Genomic DNA, 21,093 nt, shown 5'->3' with positions numbered 1-21,093 from the left:
CCTGCTATTGCTTCTCCAACCCTCTGCCTGCAGCCTTTGCCTGAGCAGTGAACAGGAGAGAGATGGTGGCACAGATCGACTTGTCCATCAGCAGAGTTGTTCAGCAGGAATCTCCCTCAGACCCTTCCGCCAGTGTCCCTCTCCCCCTGGCCAAGCCCACTGCAAAGGGCCGGGGCTGGAAAGCTGTTCACTTCCCACCCAAAGTGCCAGGGACATGTGCCCACAGAGGCTCCATCACCCTGCCGTCTCGCTGAGGACTGAAATGATCCAGCTGCCCTTCCCCTCCTCCTGAGCCGTTTCCCCCTGCAGACTTCCCCCCCTCTAAGAGACACTGTGGAGGGATCCAGAGTGTGCGCGGTTTGGATGAGAAAAGGTCAATAGCTCCTGTTTTCCTTATTCCCCTTCTCTACCAGACAGTGAGGTTTCACCTACCCGTTCTGCTCAGCCTTTTCTTCTTAGTGCATCGTGAGTGAGATTGGGTTGTCCAAATTTAAAATACGTTACATGTCAGTGAGAACATAACATGACATAGCAACTTCACGGTTAAATTTCTTCCTCTTCTTCCAAAAAGCCAGCTCTCAAGGACTGTGATGACTAAAGCCCATCTGGTTTTGCTAACGAGTCCTCTCACGAGTTCCTCCTGGAAGAAGAAGGATGCGCAGAGGCATGAGTGCAGTGATGGGACAAGGTCAGCATGTTTGGGCTGGTCAGAGGCAGGAGGTACAACTGCTCCCCAGCAACACGTTTGGGAAGGTGAGCAACCGGGGAGAAAGAGCGATTTGAGCACGTGGCACTAAAATGGCCTTAAGTACCTTCTGGCTGTAAACCAGAAGGTTCCTAGTCACCAGAGCAGCCACGCTCTCTGGCCACCTCGCATGAGGCACATTTGGAGAGGGACTCCTCATCCCTGCAGCTTACAACGGAGCTGGGCAAGCTCCTGAAGGGTGGTGCAGCACAGTGATGGGACAGCCAGCAAATAGGCAGGACAACTCGGCACGTCCCTTCCAAATGCGTGCTGTGAGCCCACACCGGCTGTCCAGGCTGTACATACCAAACCAACACACCCCACTGTCAGCGTGGAGCTGCCCTGCGGCCACCAAACCCTCTTCTCCTCATGCAGCAACACAGAGAAACCGTAAGACACCGGAGGGGTTTTACAGGGTCAGACGGCGTTACTGTCCCATTTCTTTCCCATGATAATCTCTTCATCAGACAGACGTCACTCCACTGCCTCGCGGAAGCAAACATGTCCGTGGGCATCCGCCAGATCCCAAATTTAGAACCATTTTAACAAGCTGGAAATAGCAAAATAAACAGCACTTGATCTGCAAGCTCCCCGTTCTTGACAGCGTCCCCAGAGGTGGTGGAAAGCCAAGGAGATAGCTCCTTGCTTTAATTGGTACATTAAAATTCTTCCAGGCCGCTACGCAACTGTTAATAGGCAACTTAATTAAGCACTAACCCAGTTCATATTTCTACCCTCCAGAGGCTCTTGTTTCATTTTTTTTTCTTATTACATCCAAAGCCATGGGGAGTTTTGTCCTAATCATGTAAAACAAGCTGACAGCAGTGACACCAGGCAACTTATTTAACTCCTGATCTCCAGACGCATCGGCCAGATGCCCAGGCCTGCAGTTACTTCCCCAAAAAGCAGACAGAGGACTCTGGGAATGAGGTGTGAATTGCTACAAGTCAGCAAAAATAAACGTTGATAATCCTTAGCACCAGCAGCTGACTCACTCTCACTGAGTGCCAAAAGGAGATGGCGTCCGGCAAAGACAGGCCCTCTCCGGGCATCAGGTGCCAGCATGCAGGCATGTTTAGGCAGTCTCCTGAATGACTGAGGAGCCTCACTCAACCTTTCATGAGCATCTTCCAAAATGTGGGTGAGCTCCTTGCTGTCCTGAGCCACACACTGCCCAGAGGAGATCCCGCCAGAGCCCCACGTGACAGAGAAGCAGCAAAGGAAAGAAGATGCCATCTCCTGATCCCCAGGAAGGATTTAAAATTTGGCCGCTCTGACCACCTGGATCTCACTGTCACTATCTGCTGAAGAAACCACGGGAATAAGTGTCCACGCTCCGAAATGCACCCAGCCCCTCATGGGTACTGGGCAACCAATTCACTGTGTGCAGCCTGAAAGTCAGGCTGGCTTGATGGGTTTGCTGAGGAGGACCTCAACAACAGCGTTCTCAGAAGTTTTCTTTTTCTTTCTAAGGCTCAGCTAGGGTAAGTCAAAACTTGCTCCAATAACTGTCCTGGAATGCAATGGGTTTAATACTCATGCGAACAATAGTGGGGTTTCCATTACGGGTGAATTATGAGCCATCTAGGTTAAAAAACAACTGGATTTTACTGCTGCCAGGCACTCTTAAGGTAATACCCTCAGACTGAGGAAGGAGAGGTGATTGCCAAGAGGCCAAGCAGTCACCTGGCTTGTGAAGGGAAGGAGCATTTGTTGCTGGTGATGAATGAATACAAATCCTTCTGCTCAAGGAGAAATAGTCTATTTGCTTCAAAAGCCTTGTACACCAACAGGCACGTTGCCAATTCACATGTCAGGATTCGTGACTGAACAGTAGGGCCAATGTGGATTTTCCTCACTGAAAAGTAGGATTTGTCTCCTGCTGTAACATTTTTATTCCAAGGGAAACAAAGAATTTGTTTCCTCATCATCAGCAAGTTTGCTGATGACAACAAGCTGTGTGGTGTGGTGGACATGCTGGAGGGAAGGGATGCCATCCAGAAGGACCTTGGCAAGCTGGAGAGGTGGGCCTGTGAGAACCTCATGAAGTTCAACAAAGCCAAGTGCAAGGTCCTGCACATGGGTCAGAGCAATCCCAAGCACAAACACAGGCTGGGCAGAGAATGGATTGACAGCAGCCCTGAGGAAAGGGACTTGGGAGTGCTGGTTGATGAGAGGTTCAACATGAGCTGGCAATGTGAGCTGGCAGCCCAGAAAGCCAACCGTATCCTGGGATGCATCCAAAGAAGCGTGGCCAACAGGTTCAGGGAGGTGATTCTGCCCCTCTACTCTGCTCTCATGAGACCCCGCCTGGAATATTGCATTTAGCTCTGGAGTCCCCAACACAAGAAGGACATGGAGATGCTGGAGTGAGTCCGGAGGAGGGCCACAAAGATGGTCAGAGGGTTGTAGCACCTCTCCTATGAAGACAAACTGAGAGAGTCAGGGCTGTTCAGCCTGAAGAAGAGAACGCTCTAGAGAGACCTTCTAGCAGCCTTCCAGTACCTAAATGTGGCCTACAAAAAAGCTGGAGATGGACTTTTCACAAGGGCATGTAGTGACAGGACAAGGGGTGATGGGTGTAAACTGAAAGAGGGTTGATTTCGATTAGATCTAAGGAAGAAATTCTTCACTCTGAGGGTGATGAGGCACTGGAAAGGTTGCTTAGAGAAGCTGTGGATGCTTCATCCCTGGAAGTGTTCAAGGCCAGGCTGGATGAGGCTTTGAGCAACATCATCTACTGAAAGGAGTCCCTGCCCATGTCACGGGGATTGGAACTAGATAATCCTTAAGGTCCCTTCCAACCCAAACCAGTCTATGATTCTATGAATTTCAGAGCCCCCAAACACAGTAACAGCACAGCTGGAGATTTCCAGCACAAATGTTACCAAACAGCTGGGCAGGGAACAGTGAGGGAAGTGCTCTGGTGACATAAATCAGGGTGGCCACATGGACCCTGAGTAGAGTGTGCATTTGCTGAAGTCCTGAGCCATGAGTAGAAACAGGGTCAGGTGGTGGTGAGGTACAACTACCCACCAAGCTCCTGAGTTGAATGAAGTGATAGGATCAGACAGGCTTACTCCAGCCAGTGCCCTGTAACACAGGCTGGATAAGGAGAAGAAACGTGCTTTGCAGCACTGAATGGCTTGAAAATAGACCATTAAGCATGTTGTTATTGAAAATGCCCCTTCCTTCCCACAACAACAACAAAAAATCCTCTAGGGAAAGAAAATAATTTTTTAAAAATCAAATAAAAATGTAATTTTTACTTGAGCAGTATAATTTTATGGTCATTTCAGTGGATGGCACTCGTACAAAAATAAAACCCAAACCTGACAGAAACTTGGTCTCCATTCATTCTTTTACTTGTTCCTCTGTTCCTTAATTTTTTCCTTTCACCAGGAGAGGGGAAGGGAGAGGCCACCCAGGGAAAGCAGACAGCGATGGAATAAATCAAAACCTGGAAGAAGAAAAAAAAAAAAAACAAGCCAAGTTTTAATTTCCATTGGAAATCCAAAGCTCAGACAGGAAAGGGTACAAACTGCAGCTGTGTTTTCAAGGAGTGAATGCCTTAGAGTTAGGAATGCGTGGCAGCCAGCCCCCCAGGAAATATCCCGTCTCCATCTGCTGAGGTCCCAAATCCAAGAAAGGGGTAAAGATCTCCTGTGACCAAGATGCAGTGTCAGGCTCCCTGCGACAAACCCACAGGGGCCAGGCGGCATGGAGGGATGAGCTGGGGAGTGAAGGGCAGGAGGTATCTGCTGAGGCTCCCTAGGCTGGTGTCCAGAGAAGTCTGGATTGCCTCACCTCTGCCCCACTGCACCGCAGGGGACTCTGGGACAGGAAAGAGACATGAATTTCAGGGATCTGGGTGGGAATCGCCCCAGGCTGGCATTTGACGGTAAAGGGAATTGAGGTGGGGAAAGGTCTAACACGGACATTCAAACCTAGCAAATTGCATTTGGTGTCATGTCCCCCCTTCCCACTGAGGTGCCTGAGCCAACCACAGTGGCTTTGGGTCAAGAGGACAAAAGCTTCCCTGGCTGTTGTATTTCACTGTTTGGTAGAAATCCTTCTCTTCTGCCTTCTCATGGGAAACACTTGCCCTTGACTTTGAGGAGACCTACCCAGGCTGGGTCTTTGCCAGGACATCTGGGACATCATTCTTGGGAATATCTGTCGTCAGCAGTGCAGCCTCACCGCGGGTCTACACCAAACAGCAGAGTCATCTACTTGAACTTCCACCACTGTCGTGGGGAGCAGCTGCCTTCCAGCCTCACAGGTCTCCCACCCGGCTGGGTGAGGCCACAGCGTTTGGCTGGCAGCTCCTCGATCGTTCAGCCTCACTGCACGCACATCGATTTTGCTGGGAAAGCACCAATTTGTCACAGCACAACCCATTCGGAGGGAGATCCCTCACTTGTCCTTCAATCCTGTGGCACAGCCAGTACCTACAGAGGCAACAGGCACCTGTGGTGGAAACGTTTTTGCTGATCTGTTCTAGTCGATAGCACATCACGAGCCTGTGGAGTGGTGGACATGTGAGCTGAGTTTCACACAGCTGAGACGAAAGCCAATTCTTCCAGAGGGTGGTGGGAAACCACTTAGATATTTAAACACGTATATATCTATGTGCAGAGGCTGGGGGGTGAAAACGACCTTCTGAAGCACTTACCGCGCTTTTGTTTTACCACCTTCTTGGATAACACAGCTGGGAGGCCAGGCAATTCTGTTTCTCTTCCCAGTCCTTTTCTGTTCAGCTACATGACACTGCTTCCAAATTCCAGAATTCTTGAGGGAAATACTAATTTCATGCCATTTAACAGAGATTAATATTTCCCTCTCAGAATTTCTTGCGGTGAGGGGAGAAGAAAGTTATGTATATGAACATTTCCATTTGCACAGAGTATTTCTTTAAAACATCAGGAAATTGAGTCCCTGTTACTCAATGGCTCTTTTTAGATCTAATATTCAACTTGCATTTGATCACAACACTTTCAGCGTTAATGGTAAGAATGACTGCTGCTTTTAGCAAACATACTCTCACTCCGCCATTTAGCGCTGCGGACAATGCTCTGATGCACCTGCACACAGTGCGTTTCAGAGAAGAGCAGAGAACTGCCCGTCCGGGGTGGGAAGCTCTCCTACCTGTGTGTAACTTGCAGCAGCTCGCCCAACCACTATGTCTCTTTGCGCACTGCCTGGCAAGCCAGAGCATGATTCCTGGTGGCCAAGGCCAGGCTGATCTTGAATCAAAGATGCAGAGACCTTCTTTTGTCCATCATACGTGTTTGGGTTTGGTTTGGGGTTTTTTTTAACTTTTTTTTGTTTTTTTAATTGCTTTGTGTCCAGGAAAAGCTGTAATTCCATGATACTGCCCACACATTCTGCACTGCCAAGGGATATACAAGTACTCAGTTAAGTCACAGCAATAGACAGAAGACGTACTGGCCTGGGTGCTCTGCACACATAAACCTCTGCCAAGTGTCACCACATCCTTTCCATGATCTGCCACCAAGCACAGGCAGAAGTGACTGCTCCCATCAGGCCTCTCCATAACATATGCCCCGCGCCTAGCACACAGCAGCCCTACACACATTTCTCCACTGTCCGAGCTGGACGCACACATAAAGGTGGAGTTATCTGGTTCTTGCCCTTCTTCAAGCTGTCAAACCCAGTGCATCACTGACGGCAAGAGAAGGCAGATGGAGCAAACAGCGGGTTGGAAACTTTTATTCAGTAATCAGTCCTGCTGTGTGGGTAACATCTTAGCAACTGGAACCCAAGTATGCAAAAATACTGAGTTTTCACAGTGAAAAACCAGACAGTATAAAATATTCCAGTATTGCCTCTTAGAACCATTACCTCAAGGAGATTCCTGTTTCAAAGGCAACATGCTTATTTATTTTGTTTCCTTTCTATTCTCAATCCCTCCCCCTGCAAAAAAAACAACAAACTGTTCAGATAGTAGCTCTCCATATCCCCAGATTACCCGCACATGTCAGGGGGAGAGAAACACTACATGAAATCCCTCTTCTCATTTCCAAAGGTTTATCGAAGAACGTTCTCCCAGTGGTGCCAAGGGCCGAGAAGACATAGATTATTGTGACACTGAGCGGTCCTGATGTTCTACGCATGGAAGACAACTGTGGTGCTACTGAACTCTGATGAGAGGCTCCGTCTCCCGGATGAGCCACCGAAGAGCTTCGTGCCGGCCTTGCCTCTCCAGTTCTGCTCCGATTACTTCCCTGCACTTCCGATGGTAGTCGTTCACCCAGTTACACTAGAGAATGGGAGGGGCATGACATTCAGCACAAACACAGAAGAGCTGGTGCCCTTACAAGTTACATACAGCCAAAGACATTTGTAGGCCCTTGTGCTCTTTGAGACTGATCTGTTAAGTTGGGATGAGATCCTGTCCCAACGAGACAGACCTCTGATATATGGAAGTGACTTATAAATTTGATGACGGTAGGAACTGAAGCAATTCATCCTGGGTTTTCAGAGGATCCAAGGTTCAGTTCAGCTAACAAGCATTTAAAGTGCAAATCACTGCCTCCAGCAAGTCAAATAGCTACCTTGGCACAGACTAGTAAATAGCTGTGCAAATTTTTAACTGAACAATGCAGTCCTGAGACACAAGTTGCCCTATTGATCTGAACAGGTAACCTTACAGCAGATCTTGGCACTCTTCACAGTCCTCTTCAGAAAAAGTAAAAGCAAACAGAATTATCATTCAGAAAAGGACAAGGGGTTGAGGCAAAATAAAGAGTATCGTAGAAAAACAGGATGAAACAGTGAAGGTAGTGGGTGATCTAAGCAGAAAGTTTAGAGTATGAACCTATTCAGGAAATAAATGCTGCTGAGCAGGTACCACTGATGTCTGCTCAGCATCTGCATGCACTGCAGAATGTGGCATGGCTGAACAGGACTGGTCACAAGTATATACAGACAACAACATGGGACAGTCGTTAGTATTAAGTCTCTAGGGAGACAGCACTGTAGTCTGACTAAAGCAAATTAAGGCAGGAGGAGGAAAAGAGAAGAGATGATAGCAGCAAATATCGTATCAAGGGAACTACCAAAACAATATCATTGGAGAGGTCCTCACTGCCTTCATCAGAATAATTTAGATTGGAAGGACCACTGGAGAGTTTGTCTAGTCCACCCTCCCACTCAAAGCTGAATCAAGTTTAAAATTAAGTCAGATTGCTCAGAATTGCTCTCTGAATCTAGAAAATGGAAGAGAGGCCAGTGGTTCTTGTAGACCAGAACAGAACTAGCTGGTTCTGGTGCAAAGAAGGCAATGCAAACCTATTGTTACACTTACCTCTTTTTGTGTCAGCAAATTAACATCAATCATTTTCATCTGGATTGGAACGAGGGTTAAGGGTTCAAAAGTCAGGCTCCCTCTGTTTTTGAAATTGTACTGCAGCAGAAAGACAAACGGCGTTATAAATTTTTAGTAACAGCTCTAGCCAGACCACACTCCTCAGTTCACGTCATCACTACAGAACAACCCGTGTAACATTCAGGTGAGAGGGTAGCAATTTACAGTAACATTTTTCTTATAGCTCAAGCAAAGAATCTCTACATAAAACCTCACTATTTCTTTCAATGGTTACTTTTTAAAGGCTGTGTCCTAGGTCACAACTGTACAGGACTCTGTTTGATGGCTATACGGTCATTTTCAGTTTGGCATTTCTAAAAGCACAGACTGGCAATTACAATGTCAAAATCTGTCTGCAGTTTTGTTTCCACTGCCACTGAGGACTCTAGTAGAGAAGAAAATCCCAACTTGAGAAGATCAACCAACTCTGCAGCAATGACTCCAAAGGGCTGAAAAAAGATGCTTCTGGTCTTTGACATCCAGACAGAAAACATTTTAAAACAACTCTCACATACACATTTCAACCTATGGAAACTCTGCAGAAGCAGAACTGTCTTCCGTGCTCCCATTAGCAAGGGAGACTTAGAGTCAGCCTCCACCAAAGCAGGGTTTTGTAGACCAGGAGTCTCGAGTAGGATTCAACCGTATGCAGCACAGTCCCACCTCAAGTCCCAGTACTTTAAGTTTTACAACCAGTGAGTCATGGAGAAAGGTGCATCCTGAGCAGGTCATTCACCTTGGTTTCGGCAGGGATCACGAGGACGACATTTTCTATTCGGATCCCAAAAGATCCATCTTCATAATACCCAGGCTCTGCAGAAACAGACAGTAATTAACTAAGCCACATAGCTGCACCGTGCAAATACTTAATTCCCTATGGCCAAACTTTCCATGGCTTTAGTCCACTGAAGTCACTAAGCAATCTTGACATCAGGCCTCCACAGAGGCAAACAAATTTCTGATTCTACTTAATCTGCACAGAAGCCCCGAGCAAGGTGACAGCAGAAGTTCTCAAAGAGAGGAGAAACAAGACAGACAGCCCTCGAGCTCCAAGTCAAGAGAGAGCACAGAGTACATGTGTTCCAAATACCAGAAACTCTGAAAATATTAATGTCTTTATGGAAGGCAAGTGGGTAACCCCTTCCCCAAAACACTTATTTTAAAGAGTGCTCCCCTGACTCCTTCAGAGGACTTGGTGGCCCTGAAGGAATATAAGTCCCTCAGCAAACCCCAGCAGGCTCTTAATTTACTACTGGAAGAATAAGGCATGTAAAGATTTAACAGCTGCCTCAAATAGCCCATAGCAAAGACAGGATTAGCTCCTGAAAGCCTGGTGTCCACTTTGTACTGTAGCCAGCTCTTCCACTGCAGAATGGGAGGCAGCATGCCAGAGCTGCGCTAGTCAGCAGCACAGCTCTGCTGAAGTTTGCACTGTAGAGAGCAGGAAGCAGCACCTGACTGCAAAGATGCTTTATGGAAGGTGAAAGAGCTAAAAATCAGAGGGTCTTCACCTAGAGAGTTTAAATGACAATTAAAATAAACTAAGGAGGCAGGACCAAAGCTTATGACCTCACCATTCCTTTACACCATTGTCAAAATTTATTCCCTCTGCATCTTAAAAATCTTCAAGAACTGGTCCCTCCCCGAGTAACCAAAGAGAATCACCAATGCTAAATACCATCAGAGACGATCATGCCAGCCTCCAAGGGCTCATCTGCAAAGGTTTTGTAGCTAATACCGCAAGGACCTTCATGTACATTTAGGAAAGAGCCAACTCCATGTCCTGTCCCATGCAGGTAGTCCAAACCAGAGTCCCACAAGGCAGAGCGGGCAAAGGAATCTAGAAGGTGACCTGCAGGCCAAGGAGAAGAGACAGACATGAAGAGAGAATCTGATCAAGTCAGGCTCCTTCAGAGATGCAGATAATCACACTGAAGCTCAAACCTGGAAAACATGCAAGAAACCGAAAACAAACAAACAAACAAAACCCACCACCATGCCCTCAAAAAAACCCATCACCAACCAAAGAAAGCAAGTCATTGGTTTGTTAGAAGTTACAGGGCAGATTTGGCAAGTCTGACACTCGAGCCCTTTCTCAACTAAAGTGTCTCTCTCTCTCTCCCCCTCTCTCTTGTTACAGAGCTCTTCAGAATATGGTCTGCAACAGAAATATTGCACTGCTGCTTGCTCCACTGGGGTTTTCAGGAAAGAATCTAGTGATTATATGCCCTACAGAGAACTCAGTACCTTTCTTACAGGTAGCTGCACTAAGTGAACCCCAAGTAGAAGACCTGCCAATTGTATATGGTGAACTAATGAGCCAGACATCTTTTGTGGATGGCCAATGCAGAGGATTTCTGTTGCCCACATGTGAACACCAAACCCATATGTCCAAGTTCAAATGCCCTCCAATTTCAGTTGGAGTTTCTCATACCACTACGCAGCTGCTTTTTCTTCACCTACCCAAGAACGCGAACTGGAGAACACTCTAAAAAGAGGCATCTTTGTGTAAGGAGTCTGATCGGGGAGAAAATAACCCCGCAACAAATTCACCAGGGTCGAATGCATGCCACAGCTTCTCCTGCACAAAAATCAAAACAGCTCCTTTGTGTGCCATTTCCCCATGCTGCTCACTCATAAAAGAGATTCCACATTAGCAGCAAGAGAATTAGCCAGTCCTTTTGAAGCTAGAAAGTGACCTCTCCCTTTCATAGGGCCATGAGTAAAGCATAAAGACAACCTCCAAGCACAGAAAGGCCACAGATATGTTAGAGTGCCATTAACCGATGAAAGTCACTATCGCCCTAGAACCAGAGCACTTTGAACACCCTTCAGACTTCTCAGAACTGGCTGATGCCAAGAGAGAAGGCGTCACTAATCCAGAATCCAAAATATTGTTATAGAAACAGACACAGACAGGTACCTCAACATCTGCCCAACACATCTGGACCTGTCAACCATAATGTTGCTCTCAGACCACTAAATGGTTCTTCAGAGGTCACTGCTTGGTCAAAACACTCCAACTCACCAACCTACCTTTGGTTCCATTTGGGAAGATGGCTGCACTCACAGCTATATGTCCCTTCAGGACATAGGTGAAGCACTCCTGTTAAAGAAATGTGTGCCATAAATAAACAGGGAGAGACAAAACTTTGTCTCCCCAGGAATGGAAAGAAACACTGCATCTTATAGCAAATTGCGGAGGATCTGCAAAAAGTTGCTCATGCTCTCCTTTGGCTGGCAATGCCAAAGTAAACCATGAGCAGAAAGAGTTTAGATGACTCCGAAGATCTTTCTCTGCTAATTATGGAGAGTGTGTCACAAACTCAGATTGCAGGTTTAGCAGCACGATTCACCTGACCTACATGACTGATTTTCTTTGTGGTTGTAGTTTTACTTCCGGAGTATATCCTACAGCATATTTTCATCACTGAGCAAACTATAATGATGAAATTAGTCTTAATTAAAGAAGAAATTTAAAATAAACAAAATTACATTGCTGAATTTCCAACACAGACCTTCTCAGATAAGTCTGAGGCTGGTTTTTGGTATGGTACACTAGACACAAGCCACTACTGCAGCCTTGCATTAGACACTGAGCGTTGCACTAAATTAAACCCCTCTAACTCCCATGTTGGACAAGCCGGTAACATTTATCCTCAGCCAGCTGGTATTATTATTTCTTAGAGGAGACATGTCACTTCGCACATGAGAGGTGTACGTTTTAAGATAGAAAAGCGTCATTCTCTAAATTGCTTAGTTTCTATTTTGGAAGTCTGAAGTCTGACAGCTTCCTTTTCAGTCTTTATGAAAATGCTGTCACATATTATTAAATAAACAATACTTGATAGAGCACTTTGACTATATAGCAACAGGACACATTACTAATTTGTTTAAGCATCTCTAATAATAAGGGTCAGATCACAAATCACACTGAGTTGTCAACTTACCTTTTCATAGGCTGATGGTGTGCCAAAATGCATTGTCCTAGTCACATCGGTTGTACCATCTCTTCCAGGGGCAAACAAAGACGCAGGAAGCAAAGGGATGGGGGGAAAAAAGAAAGATCAAAGTGAGAATGCACAGAAAAACCAGTCACACTGCAGAAAACCAACCAAACTCATAATTGGGTAAAGTCATCTGCTCTGTGCTACACAACACTGATGATGTAGCAATAATGATTTACAATTCAAAATGTTATCTTTCATCCATAAGCATCCCAGAGCTCTTCACAAATTAGAATCTAAACTGCTCATTAAAATAATGCTAATTTGAGGTTTAGCAACTGGTACCTGCCCATTGAGAACAGAACAGAGAAAGCAAAATTCAATCTATTTGTATGGAAGATAATTCGTTAGAAGCTTAAAAATATATACTTATGCACAAATGACAGCTACCAGCTCAGGAAAAGGAAGTGTAAAGGGGCACAGTGCCCCTTTCATCTTCAGGACATCTTGTGCTAAGATTTCTAGAAGTTAACCAGCATTTGGTTAGGGGTTAGTCTGAGACATCAGAAACTGGCTCTGAGTTGCTTCTACACATATCATTTTGAGCCTGCTGTCAAAAACACAGAGGCTCTTGAAATAATAAGTTCCCTTTGAAACACTCACTCCTGCGCCTACACTTTTACCCAGCACACACTGGCCACGGTCACAAAGAACTCATGGTTTAGCTTCTCAGCAGGGACAAGTGGAGCATCCCTGTCACAATGCTGTGGTAAGTGCCATTGATGTCCAGCTTACATTGTATTCAAAGGGCTGCTTTTTCGTAGTGGCACTAAGGAAACAGTTAATTAGGCCATCAGAGCAGAGATAAAAAAGATCTCCTTCTAACAAATCTTATCAAAAGATGTCTGTATGGTTCTTTTTCAAAGCTATTCCTGACTGACATAATAAAAAGGCATAGCTCTAAAGATAAAGCTCATCTCAAAGGAGCAGCCAAGTCTGTCCTGCATCTTTCTGAACAAGCCACTTCTCATCTATTTACACCGGATAAAAACATCACTTCTTTCATCTTCGATGGAGTCAAAGCTCCACAGTAAACAGCTGCAGACACAGAGGCCACTGAACGGTACTGTCAAAACAGAACTGAGTGGAGTCCACAGACATAACGCCTTCCCAAAACACACACCTGAGACCCAAGTGGCCACTGGGATGAGAAACCCTCCCTTCAAGCCACTTTCTGGAAAGGCAGAAACCACCACAGGGCACTGGACTCAAAACTACATATTGCCATGCCTGCCACAGCAACTGTGAGCTGACCCTGCAAGTGGTCACTGGGAGCAGAAAACGTAGCGGTTCAGGACAATTCATCCCACTCACTTGTACTGTGCTCCCGAGTCCAGGAGGTAGATCTCGTTCACAGACAGCGTTCTGTTGGTCTCAGGAACTGGCCTGTTCAGTTAAACACAAAGTTTTTTGTTCCACAGTTTTAAGGTCTCCAGCCCACGTCTGCAGTTCAGAAACCATATTAAGTGTAAGCTTGGATGTGTTGGCTCTGATTTCTTGTGGCAGTGATGGAAATCCCGCACATTCTGAGCCAGGGATCATACTGAGGAATGTATTTGTCTACAGTACATAGCACTACAGTACAGAGAATAGCTTTGTTGCTTCCAGCAAACCCCTCAACATCTGCTCCTGGACACATTTCGGAACAGTCTGCACTTCATACTCATCCTTCCCAGAATTCTACCCCCAAAATAGCCCTTTTCTATGGCCCCTTAGCAGATCAGCACCATAATACACGCATGCTGCCAGCAGGGAAAGATCTTTATTTAATAAATGTGGAAGCTCTGATGGAATAAAGCAAGATGGCAATCAACAGTGACTACATCTCCCTGGAGTACTCTGTTGTGACTCCACAAAGCAGCTAGACAGCTCATTCCTCAAACTATGTTTGCTGAAGAAGGAAAGGACAAGCTGTGTTTCTCTTACTTGTAGTGAATGATGGCTCCATTTGGACCTGTGCTTGATATGGTAGCAAAACTCAATTCAACGAAGTCTTTCTGTTGGCTGAAAGAAAAGATTGTGATCACTACAGCACAAGCCAGAAGAGCATGAGGCACCTGGGGCAGCTGGAGTGCCCCATCCTCAATTTCACATCACCTTAGCCTTGAAAGCCATCTGGGCAAGCGCACTTGTATAGGAGAATTGCATAGAATCTAGCTCTATCCTCCCAACCATGCAGAAACCTGTTTTCCGTCTCTACCCTTTCCTTACAAGCAGAAAATTCACAACCCAGACCACCCAGGGCAGAGATGTCCTGAACAATTTCCTCTTTGTTACTTATTTACTCAGAAGGCATTCTTAGAGGTCCTGTTGATGTACATATGGAAGTATCTCTCCATACAAATGGTACTCATTCTCCATAAGACGAGGAGGAAACAGAACTCCTGTATCAACTCCTCCGTGAGCAACCATCTTGTATTTAAGTGTCCTAACCCGCGGCACTCCTCATTGCTATCTCAAAAGGAAAGTGGATAGGATCCAGAGGGCTGGGACTTGTATCTCCCAAGAGACTCAATTCTTCCCCAACTCTTTCAAGTGTTCAAAGAAATCCTGTAGTAATGGTTTGTCGTCAGGTAAAATATATCTGCGAGTGAGATGGATTTCTAAAGAATAAAATAAAAACAAAGGATACAAACGCCACCCAGAAAACACCCTCACAGGGGATTTACTTTTTACCTGCGAAACTCCTCTGCTTTGTCTGCTGCAATTATTTCTGTTACTGTTCCCTTTGGAACCTAGTGGACAAAGATGTAGGTTGAATTAGCACAACCAGCAAAGAAAATGCTATATGCTTAAGCACTGGGCCTCATCTGTGCATCATGAAACCCAATCATTAAGTGGCCTCTTTCCTGGTTTTCTATCCTCATCCCTCAATAATGGCAAACACATGCCTAGCAATATTGTGCAGAGCACGTGAGAAGCAGGAAGCAGAGACAGTCACAGCAGCATTGATGAATCCTGACTAGGGAGCAGTTAGCGCAGTATTAACTTCAGCAAGATATGTACAGAGGTAACATCTCGTAAGGAAACATCTCTTCACAGACAGGTTATACTATGCTTAAACAGTTCTCTCCAACAGCCCATGGTATTAGCAGAAATTTTAAGCTTTGAAATTAGAAATGGAAGCAGTTGCAGGAAAAACAAAGGATGTTAAATTTTACTTCAGGCATTTGATAAATTAAACCTGTGACACAACTTCCCCAGCAATGGACAACAGGCACAGGGGAGCAAGAGCTAGGTCTCATAACCCCTGAGGCAGATTTCTTGAGGTACTCAGACATGTAAAAAGGCACCTCCTGGAAGTCCGCAAGTCGTCTCCACAGCTAAAATCAACGGACTCAGACATGCAGCAGCACAGAAGGAGCACAGCTTAGTAAATTGCTGTGTAACACCTGGCACTCTGCACCTTCACTGTGTGCTTCTAACCCAGAGCAAATACGAGTAATTCGTCTTTATCCGTTTTTCACCGCACATGGGCATGACTGCACCTCTCCATTCATAAATGCCAAATCTGTCCATACTGTCAGACAATATTAATTATCACGAGAACAATTCCAAAGTATTGCACCAAACTGGATATTATTTCGTGATTTATACTACCAAACCAGCACAGGAAAGTACTAACACTGTATTAAGCCTGTTCAGGTAATTTCTCACCTGCTCTGGCTTTGGTCTGTGTAAAATGAATGGGAGTATGTTTTAAAAAAAATTCATTCAGCCTTGGATGGAAGTATGATTGAAATCCCCCTCCAAAACCAGATAAAACCCCAACTGTTTTCCCACTTTTTGCAAAGGCACCTTAAAGACTATCGAAAAGTTTATACTAAAGAAGAATTTCACATAACAATAAAATCTTCAAGGTAAAAAAAAAAAAATAATACACTACCTCTTTCTCTAGCCAGTTAAAGAGCTCACACAGGGCAACAGCATCTTTAATCTATGTTAAAAGAGGCACAAGAAAATGGAATTGAGAAGAAAAAAGATTTATCAAGCCTCAGTATAAACAGTTTTTGATGCAAAAGAATTAAAGAATTTAACTTGCAAGTTTCAGAAATACAAACTAAGAGATGATTTAAGAGGTCGTTCCAGGTTCTGCATCTTGTAATTAATACAAGCACTGGAGATGTATCTGGACAATTAAATAAACGTTAATAAAGGTTTACTGCTGGGAAATATCTTACTGTGAAGAATTACCAAGAACTCAGCAAACACTGACTTTACCCCACACACGACTTTCAAGTCTCTTTTGCTTCAACACAAAAGACCTTCTATTTCAGATCGTGGAAGGTAACCACACGACACATGTGGCGATGCAACAGGGGAACGTGTCCTTTGGGCACACGGGCACCACAGAGACTCTGTCACACAGCTTCTGGCTTCTCTCTTGCCTGATGGCCCCCATTTTTCTTCACGCTCACAGCATGCAGCAGCAAGAAGCAGGAGACAAGTGTACCAGAGGAAGGCACAATTTTGTCCTCAGGTGTCGGGTGACAAAGTGTCTCTGCTCAGTACAAGTATTTTTACTTCCCCTTAACTAACAGGGAAAGAAAAGCATTGAAATAGAAAGTAGCAGTTCACAAGAAACTAGCAGAAAATATAGGACAAGCCCAGAATTGCCAGCCCTGCTTTAACTGGCACATTTCTCCCATTGTGAAAACTGCTGCTTGAAAATTAACTAGAAATAAACACGAGAAAACTTCAGCCCTGCCATGAATCTGTTTCACAGGCAGCTTCCTTGCTTGAAAATATGAAGCTTCCTGGGAAATCAGTCTCATTTCCAGAGTGTCATGATGATGATGACACAAAAACAGAGTGCTTTGAAGACACTGGCTGCTTCTGAGCATCTTGGCCTGCGTTTTGCACCGTGTCGAAGAATTTCTCTGTGTTCTTCAGGCTGCATTTATTCAAGTGATAACAATTTGAAGACTCCACTGAGAAAGACAACAGAACCAGCAAAGGGGAGAGAACATCCCTTTGAGGGCCCATACTCTTAACAACACTTTTCAAGTCTGCACGGTCTTCCAACAGAGCAAGGTTGGTTCCTCACACTATTACAAATGTTGTTCTTCACTCCAAGGGAATGCTAAACAAGCAAAAAGCCCAATTCAACAGCAGTCGATGTCTGATGGAAAACCATTTTTATCCTGCCATCCAAATTCTTACTTGCTTTTTAATCCAAAACACTAAGACTGAAAGGAAAATGTAGTTTCTTTCCCTAAACATAAAGCAAACCTCCTGCCAGGTGCAAAGAGGCTCTCAAGGCTTCACTTACATGTGCTCTTCTCATGCCTTCTGTTTCCGATGTGTTCTTCACAGCTTTTGCAATGCAGATGGGGGTATACGGGGTGAGGTACCGGTAAGCCTGCAGCAGAAGGACAGGGATTACTTGCGGATTAGTCAGACTACATAATCCTGCAGGTTTAATAACTCAGCCTGGCCACAATTCGTACTTTAGCAGTCCCTCTCAACCTTCAGCGTTGTGAGATACTGGTTGCCAGTAGTCAGCTAAGTGTACTGGGGAAAAAAAGAGAAGAAAGTCCCTGACTGAAGGAACAACAGCCGCAAGGAAATCCAGGTAACTAAAGAGTCAACAGCTTGTCATGAAGCAGGATGAAAATTTGGATATCCTGAATACCATGTATATATACACAATATATATATCAGGATACCATCAATGTCTGAGCTATGGGTTTCCTGTTACTGCTGTACACTAAAGGCCTAGAGATGGCCAATGAGAAACACCAATCCCAGGGACTCAGGTGGAACTCAGGATGTGCAAACAGACCCAAAAAGTCACTTGGATTTCTTACTTTACTGTTACCCTCAGGCAGCAGGGAGCAAAGGGTAACCTGCCTAAGTACGGAGCATTGGAGTTGAACCCGGAGGACGCCCCAAGGGGCTGGCTCCTCCAGCACTGAGTGTCACCGCTTCCAACAATCAGCAGCTCTGACAAACACATCAAGGGCCCAAGAACACAAAAGGCCTTTGCAAACCTGAGCTTTACATACTGTCCACTTACTGCTTACATCAGCAGTTTAAGACAGTTTTCCTGTGCCTGGTTTGGGTAGCCCCGCATTAAGAACTAGTAACTGATCCCTTACCACTGTGCGCTTCCCAAAACACCAACTGTCCTTACATTAGCAGGAATGCTCGGCTGGTTCTGAGCACATCTTCAGAAATTCACAGAAGTGACTTGCCCAAGCCTCATCATACTTGGCATCAGAAGAATGAACAAAAACTAAGTGTTTTGCCCCACAGTTCTCTACCCATCATGTATCAGGAGATGGGATGAGCACCTACACAATCACAGCCCAAGCAACATATTATTTTCCTATTCTCAATGCAGCAGCATACAAATAAACACCATTCAAATTCATGGGAAAGGCCTGGTAGGCTCTCAGCAAAAACCAATTTCACACAAAGCCTACAGGCTTACAGTTTCCAAATACTTAAAAACAGCAAGACAATCACACTGCATTATATATAAACTAAAGTACTGAAGAAGCCACAAGAAAGCCAGGAAAGTTCTTTTATCAGAGTCAGGACAAAACTTCTCAATGGTCAGATTCTTCGATTGGCTTGCCTTTTACAGATACTGATAGGTTCTATTAGTCTTCTGTGAAAAGCATATTTACATGCAGCTATAGACAAATCTATAAAGGGTTTGCAGATCTGTGTTTAATAATGGACTGAATTTTTGCCAATGTCAACACTTGGCTTTGATAAAGACAGACGGGAGATGGACTTCCAGCACTGGGGTTCTTCAATGCACCCTAGGCCAGTCGCTCAGCTGGTGTAAAGTGGTGCAGAGCTGGAGAAAAACACCCAGCATGAGGAACTGGGAAACCTTTGGCTCTTCCAGTGACTCTCTAAGTAATTTTTCATCAAGACATTTTAGTCCTTCCTCTCCTGCTTTCCATTGCACAGAGCTCCTTGAGGCAGGAACCCTCCCATTGCATACAGAGGGACTATAGTCTCTACCCATCAGGAGATGGGATGAGCACCTACACAATCACAGCCCAAGCAACATATTATTTTCCTATTCTCAATGCAGCAGCATACAAATAAACACCATTCAAATGTTGTTTATAGCACTATAATGACTCAGTATCAGTCAGAACTCCCAGTGCTAAAGGCGTAAATAATGTAACAACAACTCATTACATTCCTTAATCTAGGCCAGACCTGCTGTACTTTTCCATACGGGCGCTCTGCGTAAATCATCTACAGGAACTTACCCAAACTGAGGTGAGGCCATTGACTCCAACTACAAAACAACAAGGGTTACTCTACTCTGAAGTCAAAAGAGCAACAACAATTTATCCTGAACACTCCATAGACTCTATGCTTTCTGCTACCCTGAATGAAGGAGTCGTCAAAATGTCAGTATTCTACATTAAAAGGCCATTTGCACCTAGAAATGGATAGATGGTGTGGGAAGATTTAACCCTGGGCTGGGGTAAAAAAAAAAGTCTATTTTCCTCACATATATGTCTTGTTGGTTTTTAAAACAACAAAAAAAAACACCTCACACAAGGCAAACTACGTTTCCCTCAAGTCTGTGCAAACGCACAGAGCACCACATCCCATATCAAAGGGATACATCGAAAGCAACAAAATTTTCCAGATCTGTTTGGTTTTACCATCTGTCCTGATGCACCAAGTGCAATGAAGCTATTAAGGTACATAAGTGAATGTCATCACTGGAGAAAAATAATGCATAGTTCCTGCTATTTTGGCCATGACAGCTGGAGAGTTTAAGCAGAGATTTGTGCTGGTATCAAACTGTGGCAGCCTGGGGATACACAAACAGACTCTGCTCTTGCAATTTTGTCTTTTGAAAGACACAAAGCTGAGACTACTCTTAAAATTCCTGTATACAGAAAAAACATTCAGGCCCCGTGAGTTAGCTCTGTTGTCACAGGTACGGCTGTTTCATACGCACACCTGCAGCACAACCATACAGTACATGAAACAGGCAGGAGACCTGCCTGCCTGGTGGAAGCAGAAACCTGGTGGTGGGTGAAAGCAGACTTGCAGTCAAACACATTTTACAATTTAGTTCTTCCTTCAGCAGCCCCTTCATCTGAGCCTTATGATTCTCAGGCAGGAAGCCTGGACTGTTTAGTAACCCAGCAAAGCACAGATTCTGCTCAGAGGGTCTAGTATTCCAAAGCAACATCTGGAAAATACCCACTGGTCCCTGACTCACAACCATATTTACTCACAGTAACTGTTAGGTGCTAGATAGCTCTGTAAACTGGATGGCATTCCAGAGAATGTGATCTCTGGCAAACAAGAGATGTACACAAGATACATGGAAACCAGCTTATTGGTCTGTAGTTGCTCCTGTGTCCTTCTCCAAGCACTTCTTTTCATGACTATTGAAATATGAGGTGTACTGCAGGCCTCTCAGACAGTCAAGTACAAGTACAACAGTAAGATACAACAAGCACAGCTGTACAGAAATTATTCTGACGCTACAACTGTCCCTCAACAGATGCACTTGCTACATGGACAACCAGTGCCTGCAGGTTATCCATGTTCTCACAAGGTTCCCTGCTGCAATGACTCTGTTGCCCTATCTCTCCTGTCTTCAGTACAAGACATCACATATTGCCTGATATTCTCAAGCCACTGAAATAAATAAGGGGAATCAACTCCAGACACTAAGATCAAGACCAGTGCTCTCTCCTGAAAGTCTCCCTCAGCCTTCCTGCAAGTTTCCAGCTCTTACTCCTGGTCCACATAAGGCTGATGCTTCAGCCATAGGCAGGATGACCTCAGCTCACCCTGCTCCCTCTCTCCCTCCCCTCTCTCACCGTATTTCTCTTATCTTAAGCTGAAAATTCTTTGGGTAAATCAGCTTAGCGAGTTGGAAGGGCAACTCCAGCCAGAGTGACCCCAGGATTAACAACCCCTCAATATCTCAGGATGGCTGGATCTCTTCC

The 21,093-nt window shown here is 45.0% G+C and overlaps 1 protein-coding gene across 3 annotated transcripts in view; it reads right to left on the bottom strand.

The window, feature by feature from the left end:
- Nucleotides 1-6,475: 6,475 nt before the first annotated feature.
- Nucleotides 6,476-21,093, bottom strand: part of XPNPEP1 (X-prolyl aminopeptidase 1) — a 30,322-nt gene continuing 15,704 nt past the window's right edge. For 2 of the 3 annotated variants that reach the window (XM_009988163.2, XM_086616325.1), the window contains 11 exons: nucleotides 17,415-17,504; nucleotides 16,029-16,079; nucleotides 14,819-14,877; nucleotides 14,069-14,146; nucleotides 13,457-13,528; nucleotides 12,086-12,146; nucleotides 11,172-11,241; nucleotides 9,814-9,987; nucleotides 8,872-8,948; nucleotides 8,076-8,174; nucleotides 6,476-7,028 (listed from right to left, as the gene is read on the bottom strand). In XM_009988163.2, the coding sequence (XP_009986465.2) occupies nucleotides 6,900-7,028; nucleotides 8,076-8,174; nucleotides 8,872-8,948; nucleotides 9,814-9,987; nucleotides 11,172-11,241; nucleotides 12,086-12,146; nucleotides 13,457-13,528; nucleotides 14,069-14,146; nucleotides 14,819-14,877; nucleotides 16,029-16,079; nucleotides 17,415-17,504 (960 nt within the window). In that variant the 3' untranslated portion in view covers nucleotides 6,476-6,899. The remainder of the gene's footprint in view (nucleotides 7,029-8,075; nucleotides 8,175-8,871; nucleotides 8,949-9,813; nucleotides 9,988-11,171; nucleotides 11,242-12,085; nucleotides 12,147-13,456; nucleotides 13,529-14,068; nucleotides 14,147-14,818; nucleotides 14,878-16,028; nucleotides 16,080-17,414; nucleotides 17,505-21,093) is intronic. The other variant, XM_086616324.1, reaches the window with a different exon arrangement.

This window comes from Tauraco erythrolophus, chromosome 9, assembly GCF_009769465.1.
Source record: "Tauraco erythrolophus isolate bTauEry1 chromosome 9, bTauEry1.pri, whole genome shotgun sequence".
Taxonomy (NCBI): domain Eukaryota; kingdom Metazoa; phylum Chordata; class Aves; order Musophagiformes; family Musophagidae; genus Tauraco; species Tauraco erythrolophus.
The sequence above is the reverse complement of the archived record's forward strand: the minus strand, read 5'-3'. Positions and strand labels throughout refer to the sequence as shown.